This window comes from Cyrtonyx montezumae, unplaced genomic scaffold (genome assembly GCF_038088225.1).
Source record: "Cyrtonyx montezumae isolate F1298 unplaced genomic scaffold, pur_monq_1.0 scaffold_13, whole genome shotgun sequence".
NCBI classification, from domain to species: Eukaryota; Metazoa; Chordata; class Aves; order Galliformes; family Odontophoridae; genus Cyrtonyx; species Cyrtonyx montezumae.
In genome coordinates this window covers 21,750,708-21,770,729 of record NW_027071859.1, presented here as the reverse complement: position 1 = coordinate 21,770,729, position 20,022 = coordinate 21,750,708, and the positions used below count along the sequence as shown (strand labels likewise).

Below are 20,022 nucleotides of genomic sequence, written 5' to 3'. Positions count from 1 at the left end.
CTCAGCTAGTAATATTTGATGAGACATATATAGCTCTCCAAAAGCTGCAGTGAAAAAGAAAAAGTCAAAGGTACATTAACTCCAATATTAAATACTCAGTGTTAGTGACTGTGCCTCCCTCCATGGTGCATCAGACAGCCACAGTGCTCCACTGTGTCGCTCTGGTTGGCAAGAGACCAGAACTATGGAGGGAACAGAATGCCCAGTCTGCAGAGCCCGGGCTTAAGCAAAATAGAGCACCATAGTCTCAGCACATGAACAGTTTACCAGTACCAGACAGATTACAGCATGAACAGAAAAATCTTCCATCAACCGTGCAGCAAGCACAGAGTCACATGCTATGTACACACTATACATGGAAGGCTGTTTTCAATATCTGACAGCAGTAAAGGGAAGCAGAAGTCTTATTTTGGAAAGTGACAGCACAACAACTGCTCTGATGACGGGCATGGAATGAGAAATGAAGCATCTACTGTACAAGACTTCCATATAATCTGTAAGTCACTATTCAGAGTGAACTCAGCTATCTCTAGCATCGATGACAGACATCTCTCATTTATCAAAGTATTCCATTACTTAGGGAATCACTAACCAGATGAACCACCTTTTCATTATTTTAAGATCGGTGAACATGCAGAAACCAAGTTCCTGCTGCACAGTTTCTGAGGGACACCAAAACACAAATGGCAAACCCAGCATCCCCACCTCAGACTACTTTCTTGCTCAGAAATAGACTTGTACTTCCCACATACATACAAATATACAGACACTTAACACATAAACAGAAAAATAGCCCACTGTAAGGTCACCCCTCACTGCACAAAACCCAACTACAAACATGTTGCTTCCCCTACAGCACAGAGATACAAAGCCAAAGAGGCAACAATGCCACACAAGCTAAATAATTGGCTAAAATTCAGAAACAACCAGAAGTGTACGTGAGCTGATGCTGAACAACAGAAAGGACCTACTTCCTCTGTCAAGGAGTCAAGCAAACTTTCAGAGATCAAAAATATTTATCTAAGTTATGCCCCAGCTTCACCAGGTGGCATAAGATGAATAGGAGCTAGCTGCACTTTGGTGGAGAAAGATAGGGCAAAACAAATTTTAGGTCCATCCAAAAATAATAAAGTTAGTTTCATGAAATCTCACTGCCTAATAAATCAAACTTGGAACATCACAGGTTAATTAAGTAGTTCCTCTCTTTTTGTCACTATGAGATATCTGCCTTCAAAGAAGAATGTCAGTTATGCGACTGTATACAGCTCAAATTCCCCAATTTGTATTGCATTTCCTTTTCAGTAAGAGATCAAATATATGAATGCTTTTCAAAACACGTTTCTGGAAGTATTGTTTTTAAGTTTTTAATTTTTTTCCGCTGTACTTTAAAAGCCCCTCTCTCGGTCAACAATGGATTATGTTTACAAATATACTTCCTCTGTGCCTGAATTTCTCTCTCCTGGACATCCAGACCACGTTTATTTCCAAACAGGATGTTTACCTGAGGCAGGGAATATGAATTCTGTGAGCATGTCGTAATTACGCAGCTCTGGAAACTTTTAGTGGAGTGCAAGTGACATCACTGACAGAACATCAACAGGAAGGGCAGGAAGTGTTTTATGTTTTTGCACTGTTTGGTGTGATAAAAACAATAAAAATACCTATTAGCGTGCGCTGCAGTCCTGCTGCATCCCGTATCTGTAACCTAAACACATGCATCACCATTGTCAGTAAGCTGCCTTTCATTTCTGTCTATGAATTACATTTATATATATATATATAAAATTTTAACTACCTAGACATAAATATATCCACCAATTTAGACATAAATATATCCACCACTGCATCATTGAGGAATATGAAGCTGAACAGGTTTAATTATTATTTTTTAATTAAAAGCGTAGCTCGCATACAGATTAATTTCCACAGGAACCTTCTTTTAACAGTCAGTAGAGCAGACAGGAAACTGAGCGCAGGATATTCCACAAAGCAACAGTCATTTTCCAAAATTGTGGAAAAAAAAATTCTGGACACCTAGTGAAAGCAGATGGAATAGATGTCCTGTCTGTAATTTAATTAATCAGACTTAAATCACCACCAGTGGAACGGCTAAAGGCAAACACAAATGGCACGCAGCTGTGTGGTCATTGTCTCTTCAGAGGAATTGAAGTGTAGAGAAATGGAGTCATTGGTGAGGATAAGTACGAGGGCTACTCCAAAAGTAATGCCTCCTATTTTATTGTGTTGGCCCACAGTGTCAGAGGTGGATGCTGCTGCGGCAGTAGAGGTTGACCCTTCTGACCAATATTCCTTTACATGTTATTGCTGTGTGACAGATGGCAGCAGAGGACCAGTCTGAAAAAGTGGTGTCTGACATGGAAGTGCATATAAGCAAAGGTGTGTCACTGAGTTCCTCCATGTGGAAACAACTGCACCCACTGACATTCAGTCACACTTGCTGAATGTTTACAGAGATCAAACAGTGGATGTGAGTACAGTGAGGCAGTGGATATAGCAAAAGGATGTGATGTTTTGTACTTATTTAAGAGGACTGGGAGAGCAACCTTTGTAGCAAGAAAAATAAATCACGAATAGTTTTATTTTCTCTGCAGGATATTTCTTTTTCTAAACAGTATGATTTTAGAAGGAAGGATGGCAAGCACACTTGCTTCAGCCTAGCTTTACAGCTCCACTCATTGCCTAGGGCACTCATTCAGAGGACAAAAACGACAATCCATTGTCAGGCTGAAAACAACACTGATTGAACCTGCATGTCCAGATACCTTGGGGAACACTTGAACTGCTTACACACTGAACAGAAAGCAGAAACCTCAACAGTATCTGTGCTCTAAAATAAAACAGTGAGATAGCTCACTCCCTAGACACGGGCATTTTAGGTGACATGATCTAAGGCTCTGAACTCATTGTAGGCACCCACACCAAACAAAAGCAACATCTGATTACTGGAAGAGGACACCGTTTAAGGCACTTCCTATTTTGCAGCACACTAACAGTTCACTGTTCACACAGGCAGTTCATGGATCTGAGCCTCCCCTCATCCAACAGCCTCTAAACACAATCCAACTTTCATTGGCTTATTGGAGGCAAAATACGAGTCAATCAATAACAGCTGTAGTTGATGCCACAGAAGGGCAGTTCTACCTCCTTCCCTCTTCCCACCAGTGGCTGTACGCTCAACTGTTTCCCCTCCTTTTGCTGCTCTAGAAATCAATTGTTCTGACTTGACTTACGGATACAAGAGTGAGGGTGCTGCAACATAGATAGGAACATGCAACCAAAAACAAAGAACAGAGCTTCCAATTTGCTCAGAAACCCAGAACAAGATTGACTGTGGTCAAGCATACAACACCAACATTGGGCATTTCATTCTTCATATACAATTTATAAGAGAAAGTTGTTCTGCTTTAAATTTAGACTAAAAATGTCAAATACTAGCAACAATACATTCCTCAGTAACAGGGAGAGGTAAGTCACCTATTCTTCACATTTTTCTTTACAAAGTAATAAGTAGGTCACTCCAAAAGTAATGCCTCCTATCTATTTTCATGGAAACTGTAACAGATGTACAGTAACATTACTTGATACAGCAAATTCTCAGCTACAAAACACTGTTTTTCAACAGCTGCCAACATCATCCATATTAAGACCCTCTTCTACACTGTGTTAAAACCAAACAATTGAAAAATAAATAGCACACTAAGAATGTGAATTTATTCCCAGTTTGCAGCATAACAACAAAACAACAACCAAACAAAGAAATCCCCCCAAAAGTCTGTTTTCACTTACTCCTAAATGAGCAACTGCATGGTAGAAAGAACAAAGCATAAGAATATTTTGAAATTTTTGAAATGGCTACTAACAGATTCTACAGTTGATATTTGTAGCTACTAATGCTGTCCATAACAAGCATTTATTTATAAGAGTAAACTGATTCTTTAACAACTGTCTCAACTCAGATACACACTGGAAAAATGAGCTGTTTTCAATTCAAATAAGTGTTAGCTCAGAACTCCACCTTCCCAACATAAAATAAATAGAAGGGAACAGGATAATAGATATTTGACCCACATCAAGCAAGGAAGAAGTGACTGGGCTTACCTGTGAAAAATACCACCCATACAATGGAAGCCACTTTAATCCATCTTTCAGAACATATCGGACATGTCCAAGTGCATTCTGTCTAATTGCCAACATATCAGCAATAATCCAATCAACTGCAAAGACAACAGCCCAGAATGTTTAGTTAAGCTACTTTTCACCTGCCACTGATGAAAGAAAAGGCGCGTTCTGTACAAAGAAATATCACTAGAAGTTTATGAGCTAGAAGTTCTGATGGAAAGTTCATTAAAGCAAAACTGGAAAGAGACACAGCAAACAGATGAGCAGATCTATAAAGAAGTTATGAAAAAATACGAACCTGTACACTGATGATTTGATAAATATATTACATTTTCTTTATTTTTTGGCAAATCCCCATAGATTATTACCTAAAAAAAAAAAAACAACGAAATGTTACTTTTTTACAGTCATTGCATTAGTCAGTGATAAGACCAAATGAGGTAATTACCTACTTTCTAAGAAAACTGTCAGCAAGTTAGCATCATTAATCCCATTAATTTACATTAATTTATCAGAATCCATCATGCATACAATCTACTTATCAAAAAGGAAGCTGATACTAACTAATTAGAGCACAAAAAGTTTATTCTGTTCTCATGACTTAGCTCTATAATGGGATCCACGGAAACCAACTTACATCCACAAGACCCTTAATGCAATTAAAGGTAACAGCAACCTTTGGACATGTATTAAAATATCATTTAACTTCATAACTCTAACACATAGAATACGCTTCACCCAGGCACATTGTTATGAGTTTGGTTAAATTTAAAACTATTAAGTTCTCCTGAATTTGATAAAGAAAAAAAGTCTCATCATTTGCTATAATTTTAGCCATCAAGCAAAAAAAAAAAAAAAATATATATATATATATATATCACAGGATGGGAGAGTGAAAGGGGTATGGGAACATCTTTAAGTTGGGATTCAGTTTTTATTATAAAATTATAACATTTTTCTCCATTACTTTAAGGTTCACTTTTTAACCTCACAGTTTATTATTAGTGAAATAACCTCTTGAGAGCAGGAGCAAGATGCAAAATTAGTAATCCAGGCATCTTTTAAAAGGATGAACTAAAGTTCATTCCACATATGAAATGAATTAAAACATCTTAATTCTCAACTGAAGAGTATCTATAGCAGTTTATTACAATTATTTTCATTATCTAACTCAGCTGAGTTTTCCAATGAGTATTAAATTTCAGCTAGAATTCCCCACCACTCTCCCAGTGCTAACAGGTCGTATTCTTTGTTTCTGGAAATTAGCTGCATTAAAGACATATTCTTGTTTGAAGGGACAGCATTCACCAAAGCAAAATCACTACTTGGAAGCTTTACCCACATATCACCACCGATTCCACACTGTGAACTGTGTGGATATTTTTACCAAGAAGATGCGACTAATATTCAGATCTTGATTAAAACCATTTAGCATGCCAGATCTTATACTGATCTTTACAGCACGTCCTTAAGCACCACTGAAAAACCTGCCTAAATCTTGGTTAACTTGTCACATCGAACCTACAACTTTTTGTATTGTAACACTAAAACAAACACCCCACGAAAATCTGAATGTTTACATTCACAGTGTTACTCATCTGCAAATACAACCGCGCTGTTAATCAAATTTGTTTTCAAGGCAAGAAACCATATATTGGCAAATTGAGACACTCAGTAAATATGTGAACAAGAGCTCGTCCAGCATACAGTAAAGAGAACATTACTTGTTTGAATTTAGAGGAAGGGAAAAGGTCCAAAACAACAGATCACTACAACAGAAGGTCCTGAATGCTATCTATGCTCTATAAAAGAGAATACAAACAAGAAGAGAACAAAATGCCCTTGAAACTCTTAAGAGCTATTCCACAGAAGAAAACAGAACAAACAGGTTTGAAATACATAATTTATTGCTTTAACTTCTAACAATTTCTACTTTTAGTGTACAAATTCAAAATTTCACTGTAATCAGAACCACAATTCAAAGCACTCACTTGTGACTACTGCATTAGTAAAAACAAATATAATGGATTGTGCTTGCCAAATATAACAGTTAATCGGTACTACTTTTTATTTCAATAGGATTGGATGCAGTTCACTTTTTAATCCCAGAGGAACACCCTCTCATTGTTACTGTAAGTAGATTTCTGTGTACAATATACAGCCTTACCGTAATGGTTAGCCAAAACATGTTTATATGTAATGAACCAACATTTTCTAACTGTGATAAAACACACAGCCCACGTGACTGTACAGAACCAAAAAGCTCTATCTATCATTAGCTCTCACTGAAGACAATAAAGGATATTTTACTTCAGAGAGAAGTGAGAAAATCTGAAAAATCTATTTTGCTTGCTCAACTGGCTCAGCCTAGGAGGGTGCAATGGCTTTAACTGCACCATCACTCATTTCAGCAATCTCAAGAAAAGGTTTCTAGAGTTCACTAAAAGCCAGCAAACAGCTATTCACAGATTAGATGCTCACAGCCAGGAAATGAGGGCTACAAACTACATGGCATATATCACAAGCAGATCTGAGTGGCACTTTCCAGCCTTTCTCACCTAGAGGTTTCTTCAGCTCTCACAGGAGAGGCCGCCATACAACATTCCTTCTAAGAAGCTGCTGCATTTCTCAAAATTTTCTAAGAAATCATGAAGAGCCTTGAATCCTACAGAAAAGTTGTCCTTTTCCCTGAGATGATGTCTGAGGAATTCATCTGCTTGGGGTAAGTGGGGAAAAGTCCCTTGAGAGCAAGCCTTCAATTTCTGTGAATACAAAACCTTTAGATGAATCAGAGTACCTACTATAAATTATAGCTGAAGGATGCAACACAATGCTCTTCTTCCCAGCCTCCAGAAAAAAAGCTGACTTTGTGCCATTCCTTGCAGCAATGTCTCCATAGAATTCCCTGCTGCCACAGGGAAAGTGGAAACCAGTGATCACGGTGCCAGGTTACATACTGCCCCTTTCGAAGCAACCTGGAGTGCAAAGAACAGTGGCCTGCCAAGAAGTGCAGGAAGTGGGAACCTTTGCAGGCACTGGCTGGACAGCACCAGGCAAGAGACACAAGATGTGGTTGGGAGGCAGCTTCCAGTTTCAGGAGAGAAGATAACACATTGCATTTCAGATATTTTATGCAAGTTCTCCAAAAGACAACAGTGTAAATACGCACACTTTCTACATATGTACCAGTTTGAAAGACTGAGAAGGTATACGTGCTGTCTGGGACAATGAACCAAGTGAGGCATTCATGTGTTTGAATAGACGCTCTCTTGTTTTATTTTAAAAAGACAAGAAGAAAAAAAGCTGGAAAAAAAGCACAATGAAGTACGGCAGAGAAAAGAAGCAGAAAGGAAAAGCAACACGGCAAGCCAAACTGAACAAAGATCTGAGGGAAATTAGTTAAAATGCAGATCTATAGTCTATGATTACAAACATAACCTGAGTACAGAGGATCAAAATCTGTGCTTTTAGTCATGCTGTGGTTATTTCACAGCCCAGACCACAGTACCAGGTCAGGCTGTTACCATTGGTACAAGTCTGTTTCATTCATTTATGTAGCAGTGCTATCAATCCCAATTCAAGCTGGGCTCAGCTAAAGGAAATTGGGTGCTAATAGGTTCCCTTCTGTATAAGGGCCAGGATCTCACTGTCCACTTGCTTGGCAGGCACAAAGCATACCTTGGAGGCAACAAGGCCAGAGGAAACCTCAAGTTCTCCCAAAGAGGAAACTCACTAACTCAGTGCTAAGCTGATCCAGCCATGCAAACAGGGTGATCTGGTGACATCAGCTTCTGTGTTCATAGCAGCCTCTGATTCTTCCAGTGCTATTCAGCAAGGGCTATACAAATGTGGTAGCTTGCATCACAATGCAAGGCAGTCCTGCATGGAAGCCACATCTCAGAACACTGTGATTTCCAAAAGGCTTCACAGCAACAAAATCTCTGAATCAAGTTACTATTCCTTGCTTAGAAAGTCTGCACATATCAAAGAAAATTAAATAAATCATTTAATCACATACTAGCTACGTTGGCTCAGTAAACCGGGCCATTGCAAACTAACTAGAGAAAAGTAACCATGCGATCAGAAGACCTGCATGCAGGTTAACTGGTGACCACACCAAACTCCTAGCACAGATTACATTAATATGATAATTGGATGAGCTCAGTCATGTGAGCAGTTCAGAGCTGACCTCCACACAGACCTGGCACCTCTGCTTCAGTGGCAGGGAGGCAAGGCAGCTGGTTATTGGTGGTAACAACATGGGCCCCTCCTCTGATGTCCCATCAGCTCAGCACACTCATTCCTCGTTCCTCAGACATCTCCATCCTCCCTTTTTCCATGTTCAAGAAAACCAGACACAAATTGCAGAATAACACCCACTTCTTCACTGTTTCTTCAGCAACAGAAGTGATGAGCACTGGGGGATGTGGCAGCAAAAAAAAAGTGGAGTGTTCAGAACAGGAAAAAAGTTAACTTCAAGCAAAAAAGCAACAGCAACTGGAAATATGAATAAAAGTAGAGATACAGTAACATACGATAACAGCACACTCCTTCCCTCTCTTGAAGAGTAACAGAACACTGAAGAAATCCAACACTTCATTTAAAACAAGCATATAAACTCCACACATTCAGCTTTGCACCCCTTAAAACACACAGTTCTCTCCACTTTGCTGTTTCTGCCTGACTACTTTTATAACTTGGACAGCAAGCTCTTCAGAACAAGAGCTTCTTTGTTAGCTGTGCACTGCTATGACTGGAGTGCTTATTAGAAATAACTGGTATCCTAGGATGCATTTTGCATTTTTTTTTTTTGGCAAAGAGACTGGAAATAATTTTGTGGTAAAAGGGTGGAGTTTGCATCAACAAGCCTCCAAAGGAACTGCTTAGATATGGCTCTGAAGTCAACATGCAACCCTAGGCAAGCTGACTTCTGCAGCATTGCTACTGTGGTCAGAGAGCTACTGTAAGAGTACTTGAATTCAAATAATACAGGTATCATGTGGGAAGTTTAAATTGCTTATTCAAAAATTCTGCCTGGTGATACAATTAGCAGTACCAACTTTTGTCTCAGCAAAGTATCACAGAATCTATTTGTCCTGTCCTGCTGGACAAGAAGCAGGTTCAGGGCAGGACACAGTGGGGAACCCTGCCCTGTGACAACAGATTTCAGAGGTTTCCAGATGCCTACTACGAGCATTTAAAAATGGTTATCTTTCTTCACAGGAGACAGGTAAGCACTTCCATTCTCATTTAACAAATACACATCTCACTTGCCTACACCATAAAGATACAAAAATTCCCCCAAGCACTGTACAGGATGGCCCCAACATTTTACAGCTTCATAGCACTACAAAACTACCTTTAAACAATACTTTTTCCTAAAATATATTGAATATATAGAGTATTATTAGATCACTGGGAATGATCATATTACTGCAACACCATGTAAGCTCTTTAGTCAGAAATACTATCTGCTTCATACTGAACTGCACAAGCCTGAGCTCAACTGCTCAGGTTCAGCACCAAACCAAGTGGGGAAATACTGGTGGAAGGCGGACAGTTGCACTAGATAACCTTGAAAGTCTTTTCCAACCTTGGTGCTTCCACGAGTCAAACCATGAAAACATATAAATATTTTTAATAAATTAGTAATCAATAAAAGTAAAACTTCATAATTGTGCACATTCTACTACTACTTTGTATTTGAACATAGAAAAGACTTTCAAATAATTAGGTTATAAGAAATTAGTTCCCTAATTTTCCAGTTATACAGTGAATTAATTAATTTTTGCTGTAGTCAGTCAGTAGTTGGTAGTTTCACCACCATCACTGTACCAAAACAATAAAAGATAAAAAGTAAATAAATAAAAATCAAGCAACAGCAGCAACTATCATACTTATTTCAACACAGAAAAAATGTCCACAGTCCTATAAGGTTAAGGAGGCAATTATTATAGATGAGCATTATTCACATAAATGGACTAGTTTTATTTGTGATTTCTGCTTGCCTGGATCTTTTACAGATGCTACACAGAGGACTGAGACATTAAAGACTTCTACAGAAGCATTATTTGCCTGTTTCTACAGTCCTCCTGAAAGCCTCATATAGTGATTTACAACAGAACATGATTTTTTTCACAATTTTTTTTCCAACCTGAACAAAAAATTAATTTCAGAGGGAACAAATCATCACAATACAAAGCATGCTGGGCCATTTTCAGTTCATATGTACTTAAACAATGATCCTATACTGCATAGATTCAGACATAGAACATAACCCAGAAGCGAGAGCCCATAGCTTCTGGAAGAGCTCAGTGCTGTAGAACGAGATTCACAACACTGCACAACTGAGCCTGTCAGCTTTGAATTGCCAGGATATAGGCCACTGAAAACAGATGCAGAACTTAAATCCCATCCTGCCCTAACACTCCTCAGTGCTTTCAAAAGGTTCATTTGAGGACAGGGAATTCTCTTTTCTGAGAACACACTGCTAAATGCAGCTTTTCAAAGAAGTGCATGTAGAAAGAACTGAACTGATGAAGTGCATTGGTACAGCCTGTGCTCATTAACTCATTAAGTTGAAGAGAGGTACTATCATTTCTCCCTTTTTCTTCTTTTAAATAGAAAAAAAGAGCTCAAACTGCTTTTGAGGCTCCCAGCGAAAGTTAAATATCACTTGAAAGTGCTTTTGTTTTTTTTTAAACAAGTACTGCACGTATTCCAGATATATATAACATATGTGATGTAAAAGGGGATTATTTATAAGCTGAGATTTCCATAGAGGAGTTTTTCTGAACATCTGGCACCTTGGTATGATGCAAAAACCTGCACATGCCTTCCAGCACAAGTGTGGAAGGAAGTTTCACATGTTTCATTATGAGAGAATGACATTCCTCCTTTGGCATCTCTGAAGAATTTTTCCTCAGATTTTTGCAATTTCCTTTAAAAGGAAAGGAAATAAAAAATGACCTACATTCAATGTAACTACTGTTCACTTTGTTACTCCTCTGTAGTGGAAAGTATGTAATGTCTTCCCCCCAGAATTAAAAAATTACAGTGCCTTGGTACATTAAGCACACTCTGACAACTTAATTACTTGGCATCTCACACCAGTAAGAAGCAGGAACCCTCGTGTAGTGATCTTATTAGCAGTGTTCCTCCAGCTACAGCTCCTAATAATAGGTTCTCTGCTTTTAAATGTGAAGGACTCCACGGAAGAGCTCATTAAACCCTTACCTGTAAAACTCATACAAGTGAGTACGTCCAGTACAGACTGAACTGGTATAACATTATCAGTGAGTCAGCATGCATGGGGAAGGGGAAGAAGAAGAAATCTCCACTTTCTCTGTAATAAGCCCTTCCACACTTTTTTTTTTCTCCAGTATGTATTTGGAATTTAAGCACTATGGGCTTCTAGGAAGACCCACCTTTACACAGCAGATGTCATACAGGAAGGTGCCTGAGCTAGCTCTAATTTAGCTCCAGACCCAAACATAGCAAACTTGAGTCAGCTTCAAAAAGAACTGAAATTAACATCCCAGTAGCACCTTCCCACACCACCACAGCACAGAAATGAGCTGGTTCACCTGCAACTCGCTCAGCACCGTGCATCGTGTTTGCTCACTCAAGGGAAACATGCATGCCCTCCAGATTCTCAAATAGCTTTGGAAAATGGGACCAAGTCTTCAAGTTCAAGAGGAAAAAAATATTCTAATTATCACAATACAGTTGGAAGTCATGCTATTTTTCTTCACGTTTAGCTACCTGCTTAAATTCTGAAATTCAACCAAATCATAGGTAGGTAGTTTCACAACTGAAGAAAAAAAGGTAAAGAAAAGACATCAAACTAGCATGAACTGTACAGCTTTCTAGTCCCACACCAAGGAGCTAACTGTAACAGGGAAGATGACAAGTAGCAAGTGACAGATATGAAATGAAGAAAAGAAGAAAATAATTTCCGTTTTCCATCCCAAATCTCTTCAGAGCATAAATTCAAACTGACAGAACAAAGACTAAAGAACACATTTCCCCAGAGAAGTTATGCTTCCTCATAATTGTAACATCAAAATCCTTGACATTTGAGACTACTTCATCTAACACAACTAAAACGGAGAAGAAAAAAAAAGACACTCTGTAAGCCTGAGGTAAATAGATTGCAATAATTGGAGTCAGACACTTAGCAGGAGTCTGACAGTGTAGTACCAGGAGAAAACTTCTCAATTATCAACCACCCTTACGTAAAGTATCTGGATGTGTTATGCAACAAAGAAAAGGACATGGAACAAAAAAACAACAAAAACAAAACGGAATATAACTTCATGGACCAGGATCCACCAAAACATGCACATATCTCTCTTTTTGTGATTATGTAAGTTCAAGTATGCAGGTTTAAAAACACTTATCCTTTTTTTTTTTTTTTTTAATGTGATAAATAATGGCCGTATTTACAAAGGCAACAAATCAGATTAAGACTTACACAATTTACATTACGAACTGAATACACTATAAAGCTAAATAGATTTTAATTTGAATATCTTAAAACAGAAAATTTAGAAGTCAAAGCATGAGGTCATAAAACTCACTGGCTAAATGCTTGGAATCAGAATTTTCCAAGTGCTTTTAACATCTATCTTTTGACTCCTTAGCTCTTCACACCTGACATATACTTTTTATTTTCCTTTTTTTTTAGGATTTTCTGAAGCCATACATAGCTGTTCTTTAACCATACACAACATGACAAGGGGAAGTGGCTTTAAAATGGAAGAGAGTAGACTTTGACTAGACATTAGGAAAAAAATCCTTTACTGTGAGGGTGGTGAGACACTGAAATAGGTTGCCCAGAGTGGCTGTGCATGCCCCCTCCCTGAGGCTGGATGGGGCTGTGAGCAACCTGGTCTACAGGGAGGTGTCCTTGCCTGTAGCAGGGGGACGGAACTAGATGACCTTAAAGGCCTCTCCCAGCCCAGACCATTCTATAATTCTACAATATTAATTTTAATTCAAAGACAGTATTAGGTGAGGCTGACATAAAGTTCAGGTTCAATTGTGACTTGCCAATTAGAAAATAAATGCCAGGCAAGCTTCCATATAAAACTTGTAAATTATGAACCAAAGCAGCAGTAATTTTGGTGCAGGTAACTGATAACTTGTTTCTAATAAAGCTAATAGACCTCAGTTTTTGTTTTCTCATTTAGTTCTTCAAATACCAGGGGGTGTGACAGAGATGAGAACATGCAATGACCATGCAATATCTCCACACTACATTCTCTTCAGATTGTCCCCGTGCCAGAAGCTGCAGCATACAACTATCCCAGATGACGTCCAAAAGATCCAGTGTCACGATGGATTTTCACCTTCAGAGCAGTAGCCAAAGGCAGTCGGAACAAAAGTTAAGATTCATGTAAATATATCTTCAGCAAAATCTAAAAAAGAACGAGCGCAAAGCTTATATACCTCGTGTATCTATTTTTGTTGCCTCACACCACAGCTGAATGTAAGAGCCTAAAATTAGATATCCATTTCAGTATGAAGGCAGCATCCCTTAGGCTTAGCAGGTATCATTTAATTTCTTCTACTATAGCACACAGGACTTTGTTGTAATACTATAAAAGACACACACACCTGGAGAGAGCTGCTGTCTGAAATCTCTAATGAGATGAGCCAGGGCAAGCTGCCTTCATGGAGCCAGCACCACAGCAAGAAAATCTCATTGCAAAAAAGTAGGTCTTCCTTCGGAATTTCACCACTCAAAAATGATTCACTACACTACATTCTCAGTTTCTCTCTTAGCACTGCACCAATCCCAAGTTTTCATCACACTTCCTACATTTATTTAATTACTTCTGCCCTTAGACAAACGACAGCTTACAATTACCTTTATTTCTCAACATGCCTCCCAAGAGCTAACAGCTTCACAACGTGTGTCTGCATCACCTACAAGAGCTGCTGCTGCCCATTCATACTATTTTCAAAGCATGCCACAAGCAAAGCACAGTGCAGGATTAAGAGGGAAGTTGTAAGCTTTCCAAGGCTGCTCCCCCTGCCCTCGGGGCTTGCCTTACCTGCAGCACTGTGCCTCCCAGCTCCAGTACCTCCCACTGCTCACTCCCCAAGCCTCCAAGCTGTCAGGCCGGCTGAGCAGGCTGTGGGGGGAGCTCAGACCTCTCACACAAACAAAAATGATAAAAAGCAACTACGAGAATCTTCTCTGCAAACACAATCAGAGAAGGATGAGAAGCGGCATTTCCTCCTAACTTTCTGGTTGAAGCATTTGTCTAGGTGCTCATCCTGAGGGTATTCAGCCCCCGTCACATCTCTGGACAGAAAACAGTTAGAAAAGGAACTTTTCCCCTCCTCAAAGAAGCTGTCTCACCAGCAAAGCTGCTGTGCTGGGGACAGACACAGGCCTCCTAACTCTCACTTCAAGGCTGAAGGCTGCGACAGGGAGCGTCTCTACCCCCACCTGAAGGGCTGTGTTCTCTCTTAGGAAGCCAAGCATGGAGCCCAGGCTCTACTTCACAGGATAGCGCAGTGTCTTTGTGAAGTTTTCATATGTTCAAATACTAAGTAGTCTTCAATCTTGTTGAAATATGGCAGCCCAAGCTTCAATACAAATCTAGAAAGTGCATTTTACTACTCATCTGGGATCTCACATGTTTGCTAAAAATCACTGTTAGAAATAACACAGCTTTGCTGGAGATGCTGAATCAACACTGAGGCTGCATCTGATTCCAACAGCCCTTCTAGAATCCTGCAATGACAATGAAAACCAGAATTTCATAATGCCTTTAATGAAAGCACCACTTCCAAAAATTCCTGTTCAGAAGGAAGCAGGGGTAGGGCAAGAGAGTTGACATAAGCAATGAAAAAAAATCCATGCACGCTAATTCAGTCACAGATTTTGTTCAGTTGTCAAACCTTTCAGATGGAAAATGATCCTTTAGGAAGCAGTCTAAGTGAAGAAATGATAAAGAAATCATCACTAATTACAACAAAAAAAGCTGAAGAACATTTAGTCCTCAGCTGATCTGAAATGCACACAAACAAAACACGTGTTAATTTCCATCACCCTGACAGCAACTGGGATGAGATGTTAAGGGTCTTAAGGAGATGGCAGCATTCATCATCCTGAATTACTCGTCCTTTCAGCCCTTCAAACATCCTAATCATGGGCATCTTCTCAGTTATCTCAGTTTTCAGATTCTATGCTAAGGTGTAATTGTTTATTGTCTGTGCTGTTTGTGCAGCAAAGACAAAAGCAATCAGATAGTCACACTACTCAGATGCTACTGAACGACTTGGAAACTTGGGGCCAAATCAACAGTTAGCACAAACAAATGCAAGTGCTCCAAAGCACAAGAACTGCACCTGTTTGCATCAGCAACTGCTTTGCCACATTGCTGATCAAATCAACACTCCGCACTCTCTAAGACTTTCTACTCACTTCACACTCAGTTCAAGCATCTGGTATATTCTCCCTAGAAAAGGATATAGTAGCACCTTCTGCAGCTTCCAGCAGGACAGGTGAGATTCAGCGTAACGGCATTTGCATCCAAAGCAACATATGGAAAAACAAGGCCATTCTCCCTGCTCTGCTTTTCAATTGACCACCTTTACAGAGTTGCTTTGCTATGACTTTTTAATCCTGGAGACTGTTGAGAAGTACTGTCACAATGCCATGCATAGATTTAATTTTATATATTTATAGCTCCTTAATAAAATTCATGGATATTTGCCAAGCTGCAATTGCACTGACGAATCTACAGCACACAGTACGACTTCTCAATTTACAGTCATAATGTTTTTGTCCAGTTTATCTAATTTATAGAACTGGCAGGTCCTGGCTTGGTTTACTTTTTTTATTTTTTATTTTTTTTACGTACTCTAAATACTGGTTCTTTGATTTTCTAAAGCCAAATCTTGCGTGATGCCCTTGCAATGCATCTATTTTCAGTAATGCATTTACAGAATTCTAATATTACTGCAAAACCTACACCAGCCTCCCCCTTAGCTCAAGTTCTATTTAGGTTATGCAAAACAAATCCTTTGGGTGGAAAAAACAATTAACTGATGTGACTAAAAATAAAGACAGGGAAGTATTTATAGTATAAGAAAATTAAAAAAAAATACAACTGACATCTTGTAGTTATCTTGTGAGCCATTCTTTACAATGTAAATAATCAGTACAAGTCCACAGTTACAGCTCTGTATTTATTTCAGATCTCAGGTCCAACACTTAAGAGAAAGGGAATTTGTTACAGTTTCAAGACTTCCTGCCACGAAGCTCAGAGTATCACCTTATCTAGTTATACTTCACAACTGAAGTGTTTGCTATGAAGACAAAATGCCTTCCTAACACCAACTGGAATTCTTGCTTTCATGAAATTAGCTAAAAACACCTAAGTCAAGAAGAACAAAAGAATTACAAAATCCTCGTGCACACAGTTGTGAGAGGAAGACAGGATTAGATACACTGTGAGCTAAAAGCTGTTGGCGCACAGAAACGTACTTTCCTAATACATAAGATAAAAAAAAAAAATCAAGATATGCTACTATTTCATTCAGTAAAAAAGTAATCCACGTTCAAGATTCAAACCAACTTTTGGTCTACTGGCTGCCACTACACATGGAAACATCTTCAAATAGTGGTTCTGTTGAAAAGACAACCCAAATATTCACAGCCTTGGAGTGCTATAGTACTGAAAAACCACAAATGCACTAAACATAAGATGACAAAGTGCTAAACAGAACGCAGTGTTAAAGACATATTTTTGTTCTGGACAAGACTGTGGCAGCACTAAGAAAATGTCACTTCAGGCACCTGTGTAATCCTACTGTGCAGTCTCACTGAAGTCATTATGCTAACGATACTCTCAATGAGAAAAAAAACACAAGAAATGATCCCAACAAACTGTAATTTATTGAAAAAAAATTAAAATGCCTCAAAAAAAGAGGCTGAATTCTTCCTCTCAGTGACTATGATGTCTTAACCCTGGTACAGCATTATAGCTGCTTTTATGAAAGTACATAAGTTAATATTTTTATGTTTAGTAGAGGAGATTGTGTTTAATGATGATACACTTTTCCATTCAATTAAATACTTTAAGGCAGCTCTTGGGTTCCCATCCCAACCTCAAACATTCAGGCACATGCTTAACTTTCCACTATGAGTTTCAAGTTAAACAAGTTCACTGTTTGCATGGCAAGGCCTGAAAGGATACCCTGTTTCTCATTCTGAAGCAAATGGGAGATACTCCCAGTTAACTGAAACACGGATCTTACAGATTCTCCCACTTACATCTCTATAAATACATCATGGTTTCCATGTTTTTATTTAGCTTGGAGTTTCAGTTACTGTCTTAACCTATGACACATGCCAAGCTAGCTTTGTGGGCCCTGCTGTTTTCAGTACTCCCTGTGCCATTTCACCTACCCTAAGATCATCTGCCATTAACTGACAAAGCACTTCTACTCCCACCTTGCTCTAACAGATCACCTGGACCAGCCTCTCCTTTCTTTTTGCATGAACCAAGTTTTGTCCACATAACCAAAGAAAACAAAGATGAACAGACAACCGATGCCTTTTTGTTTGTTTTGGTTATCATTGTCCTTTCTGTACTTCAACATGACAGGCATTTTTTGCAAAAAAGTTATCACAAGTTCTACATGGCTGCTACTTTGTGCACACTGTTTGTAGGAAATCTGAACAAATGTCCTGTTAGAGTTTATATCTTGATTTTCTGCTCCCTCATCTTTCAAGAGGTTGAATTAGACTACTGTTCTGCTGCTTTCAGCAGCTAATTACTGAAGTGCAATACTACACATCAAAGTACCTGCAATAAAGATAGAAAATAAGGGAGATAAAACACTAAGTACTCAGCCTGTGAATAGCTGTTCCTTTTTTTTTTTTTTAAATAAGTCATAAGTTAACTAATTTGGACAAGATGCAAGGGTGAGGTGTCGTGAGCTGTAAGCTGAGTCAATCAATAACTAATGAAGGCTAACAGAAGACCTCAGTTTCCTTTTGTACTCTTTCCATTCAACGTGATGACAAAGTGTGTCGTTTTGCTCTCTCTCTCCAGCTGGCTTTGCAGGTTTCCATGAGAGCTGCTATTAAGTGAGGCCTACAGCTGCAGCTTGGGAGCAGAAATTAGCAGAGACTTAGCCTGATTTTGAAAGAAACATATAATAAAACAGCAGATGAATAATTAAGTTGCAAATATCAAGGACCTATTTGTACCAGCTCTGTAACTTGCCAATCAACATCTATGTACTTGTTATTCTTTACTTCCAAGCAGCTGATGCTAATTTCAAATAGATTTCTATATACTCAGCTTGGCTGAGGCTCTGGAAGCACCTGTCATTTGCTCAACTGTTCTTTGAATACTGCATTAGAAGTCTCCTTATTTGCTTTTCAAATGGTAAACAAATATGTAATTCTTACAAATGCTTAACTTGTGATGAGAAAATGCTAAAGCACAGCATTATTACTTGCACCCAAACCCTCCGGTAAGGCAGGACACACTGCCAGCTCTGCCTTCTTCGCCTGACTCTTCATGCTCCCCTTTCTGATGTACTGCATAACCACAGTCTGTCACTGATCCAAAACCTGAGGCCCAAAGCTGACAGCAGGTAAACTACGACAGAAGTGGGAAGGTGTAGTAACATAAAGTTAATGTAAATGTACAAAGTGCAATTGCAGCCAGCCGTATTTTTATCCAGTACCGTGGATGCGCAAAGCAGGCCGCATGGTTCGAGTGTGCAAGTGGGCTGCCGCCCGAGCAGCTGACAGCGCGTGACTGATGTCACGTTCCTTCAGCCAACCTGCAAAACGAACGCATCACCAGGACACCGTGAAGAGCATCACCCGGGGAGGGACGGGACTCGGGCGTGACTCTCGCAGAGAGCGAAGTGCGGTCAGGGAAAGGCCGAAGCCCGCACCTGCCGACGGCGGCAGCCCGCTCCCTCCCGCGGCGGGGGCAGCTCCGGGGGCGGGGGCAGCTCGGGGGGTGCCCGGGCAGCGGGGCGGGCTCAGCGCTGCCTCCCGCCGCTCTCCCCCGCTCGCCGTGGGGGAGCCCCGCGCCGCCGGCTCACCTGCACGCCCGCGTAGTTCTCGAAGAAGAAGAGCACCATGCTCTGGTAGATGGTGTAGAGGCGGTCGTCCACCTCGCGGTAGAAGCGTGCGGGGAGGACGGCGGAGAGCAGGCGCCAGGCGCCCCAGGCCAGCACGTAGGTGGGCGCCGTGCCCATCATGACGGCGGCGGGCAGGAAGTAGCGCATGGAGTATGTGTGCAGCACCAGCGACAGCAGCATCTTCCCGCTCGCTCCCGGCCTCACCGGGACACCCACATGGGCAGCGCGCTCAGACGCGGCCCGCCGGCCCCATCGCCGGGCGGAGCGGGGTGGGGGTGAAGGAAAGCAGCGGCCGCCCCCAGCAGGGAGGCGCGCGGCGGGCACCGGCTCACGGCTCCCACAACGCCGCCTCCGCCACCATATTGCCCGGCCGGGGGAGGAGCCGCGCCGGCAGGAAGGCGGCCCCGCGCTGCCCGCGGGGAACTTCCGGGCCGGGCGGAGGCGGAGGGTGCTCGGGGCGTTGGGTGAGGGCTGTGAAGCCTCTGCCAGACTGTAACTGGGATGGGCTGCTGTTGTGCTTAGCTGCTGTTCACCTTGTGCTGGTTTTTATTGTGAGGTCTCTGCAGTGAGGGCTCGTGTTTTCCACGCTTCGTAGTTTTCGCGTTTCTAAGAAAACGCTTAAATTCTCTCCCCTCTCTGAAAGGAGGTGATGGCGGACTTTCAGCCAGTTTAAAGCTAAGGCCGGGGAGACACAGTGAGGCATTCTTGTGCAACTGGAGCACTCTTGTGCAACTGGAATGGTGGGACAAA

The 20,022-nt window shown here is 40.6% G+C and overlaps 1 protein-coding gene across 1 annotated transcript in view; it reads right to left on the bottom strand.

Moving 5' to 3' along the window:
* Positions 1–19,642, bottom strand: part of AGPAT5 (1-acylglycerol-3-phosphate O-acyltransferase 5) — a 55,391-nt gene extending 35,749 nt beyond the window's left edge. The window contains exons 1-3 of the mRNA XM_065730797.1: positions 19,234–19,642; positions 4,439–4,508; positions 4,120–4,235 (exon numbers count right to left, since the gene is read on the bottom strand). Of these exons, the coding sequence (XP_065586869.1) occupies positions 4,120–4,235; positions 4,439–4,508; positions 19,234–19,452 (405 nt within the window). The 5' untranslated portion in view covers positions 19,453–19,642. The remainder of the gene's footprint in view (positions 1–4,119; positions 4,236–4,438; positions 4,509–19,233) is intronic.
* Between the last annotated feature and the right edge of the window lie 380 nt (positions 19,643–20,022).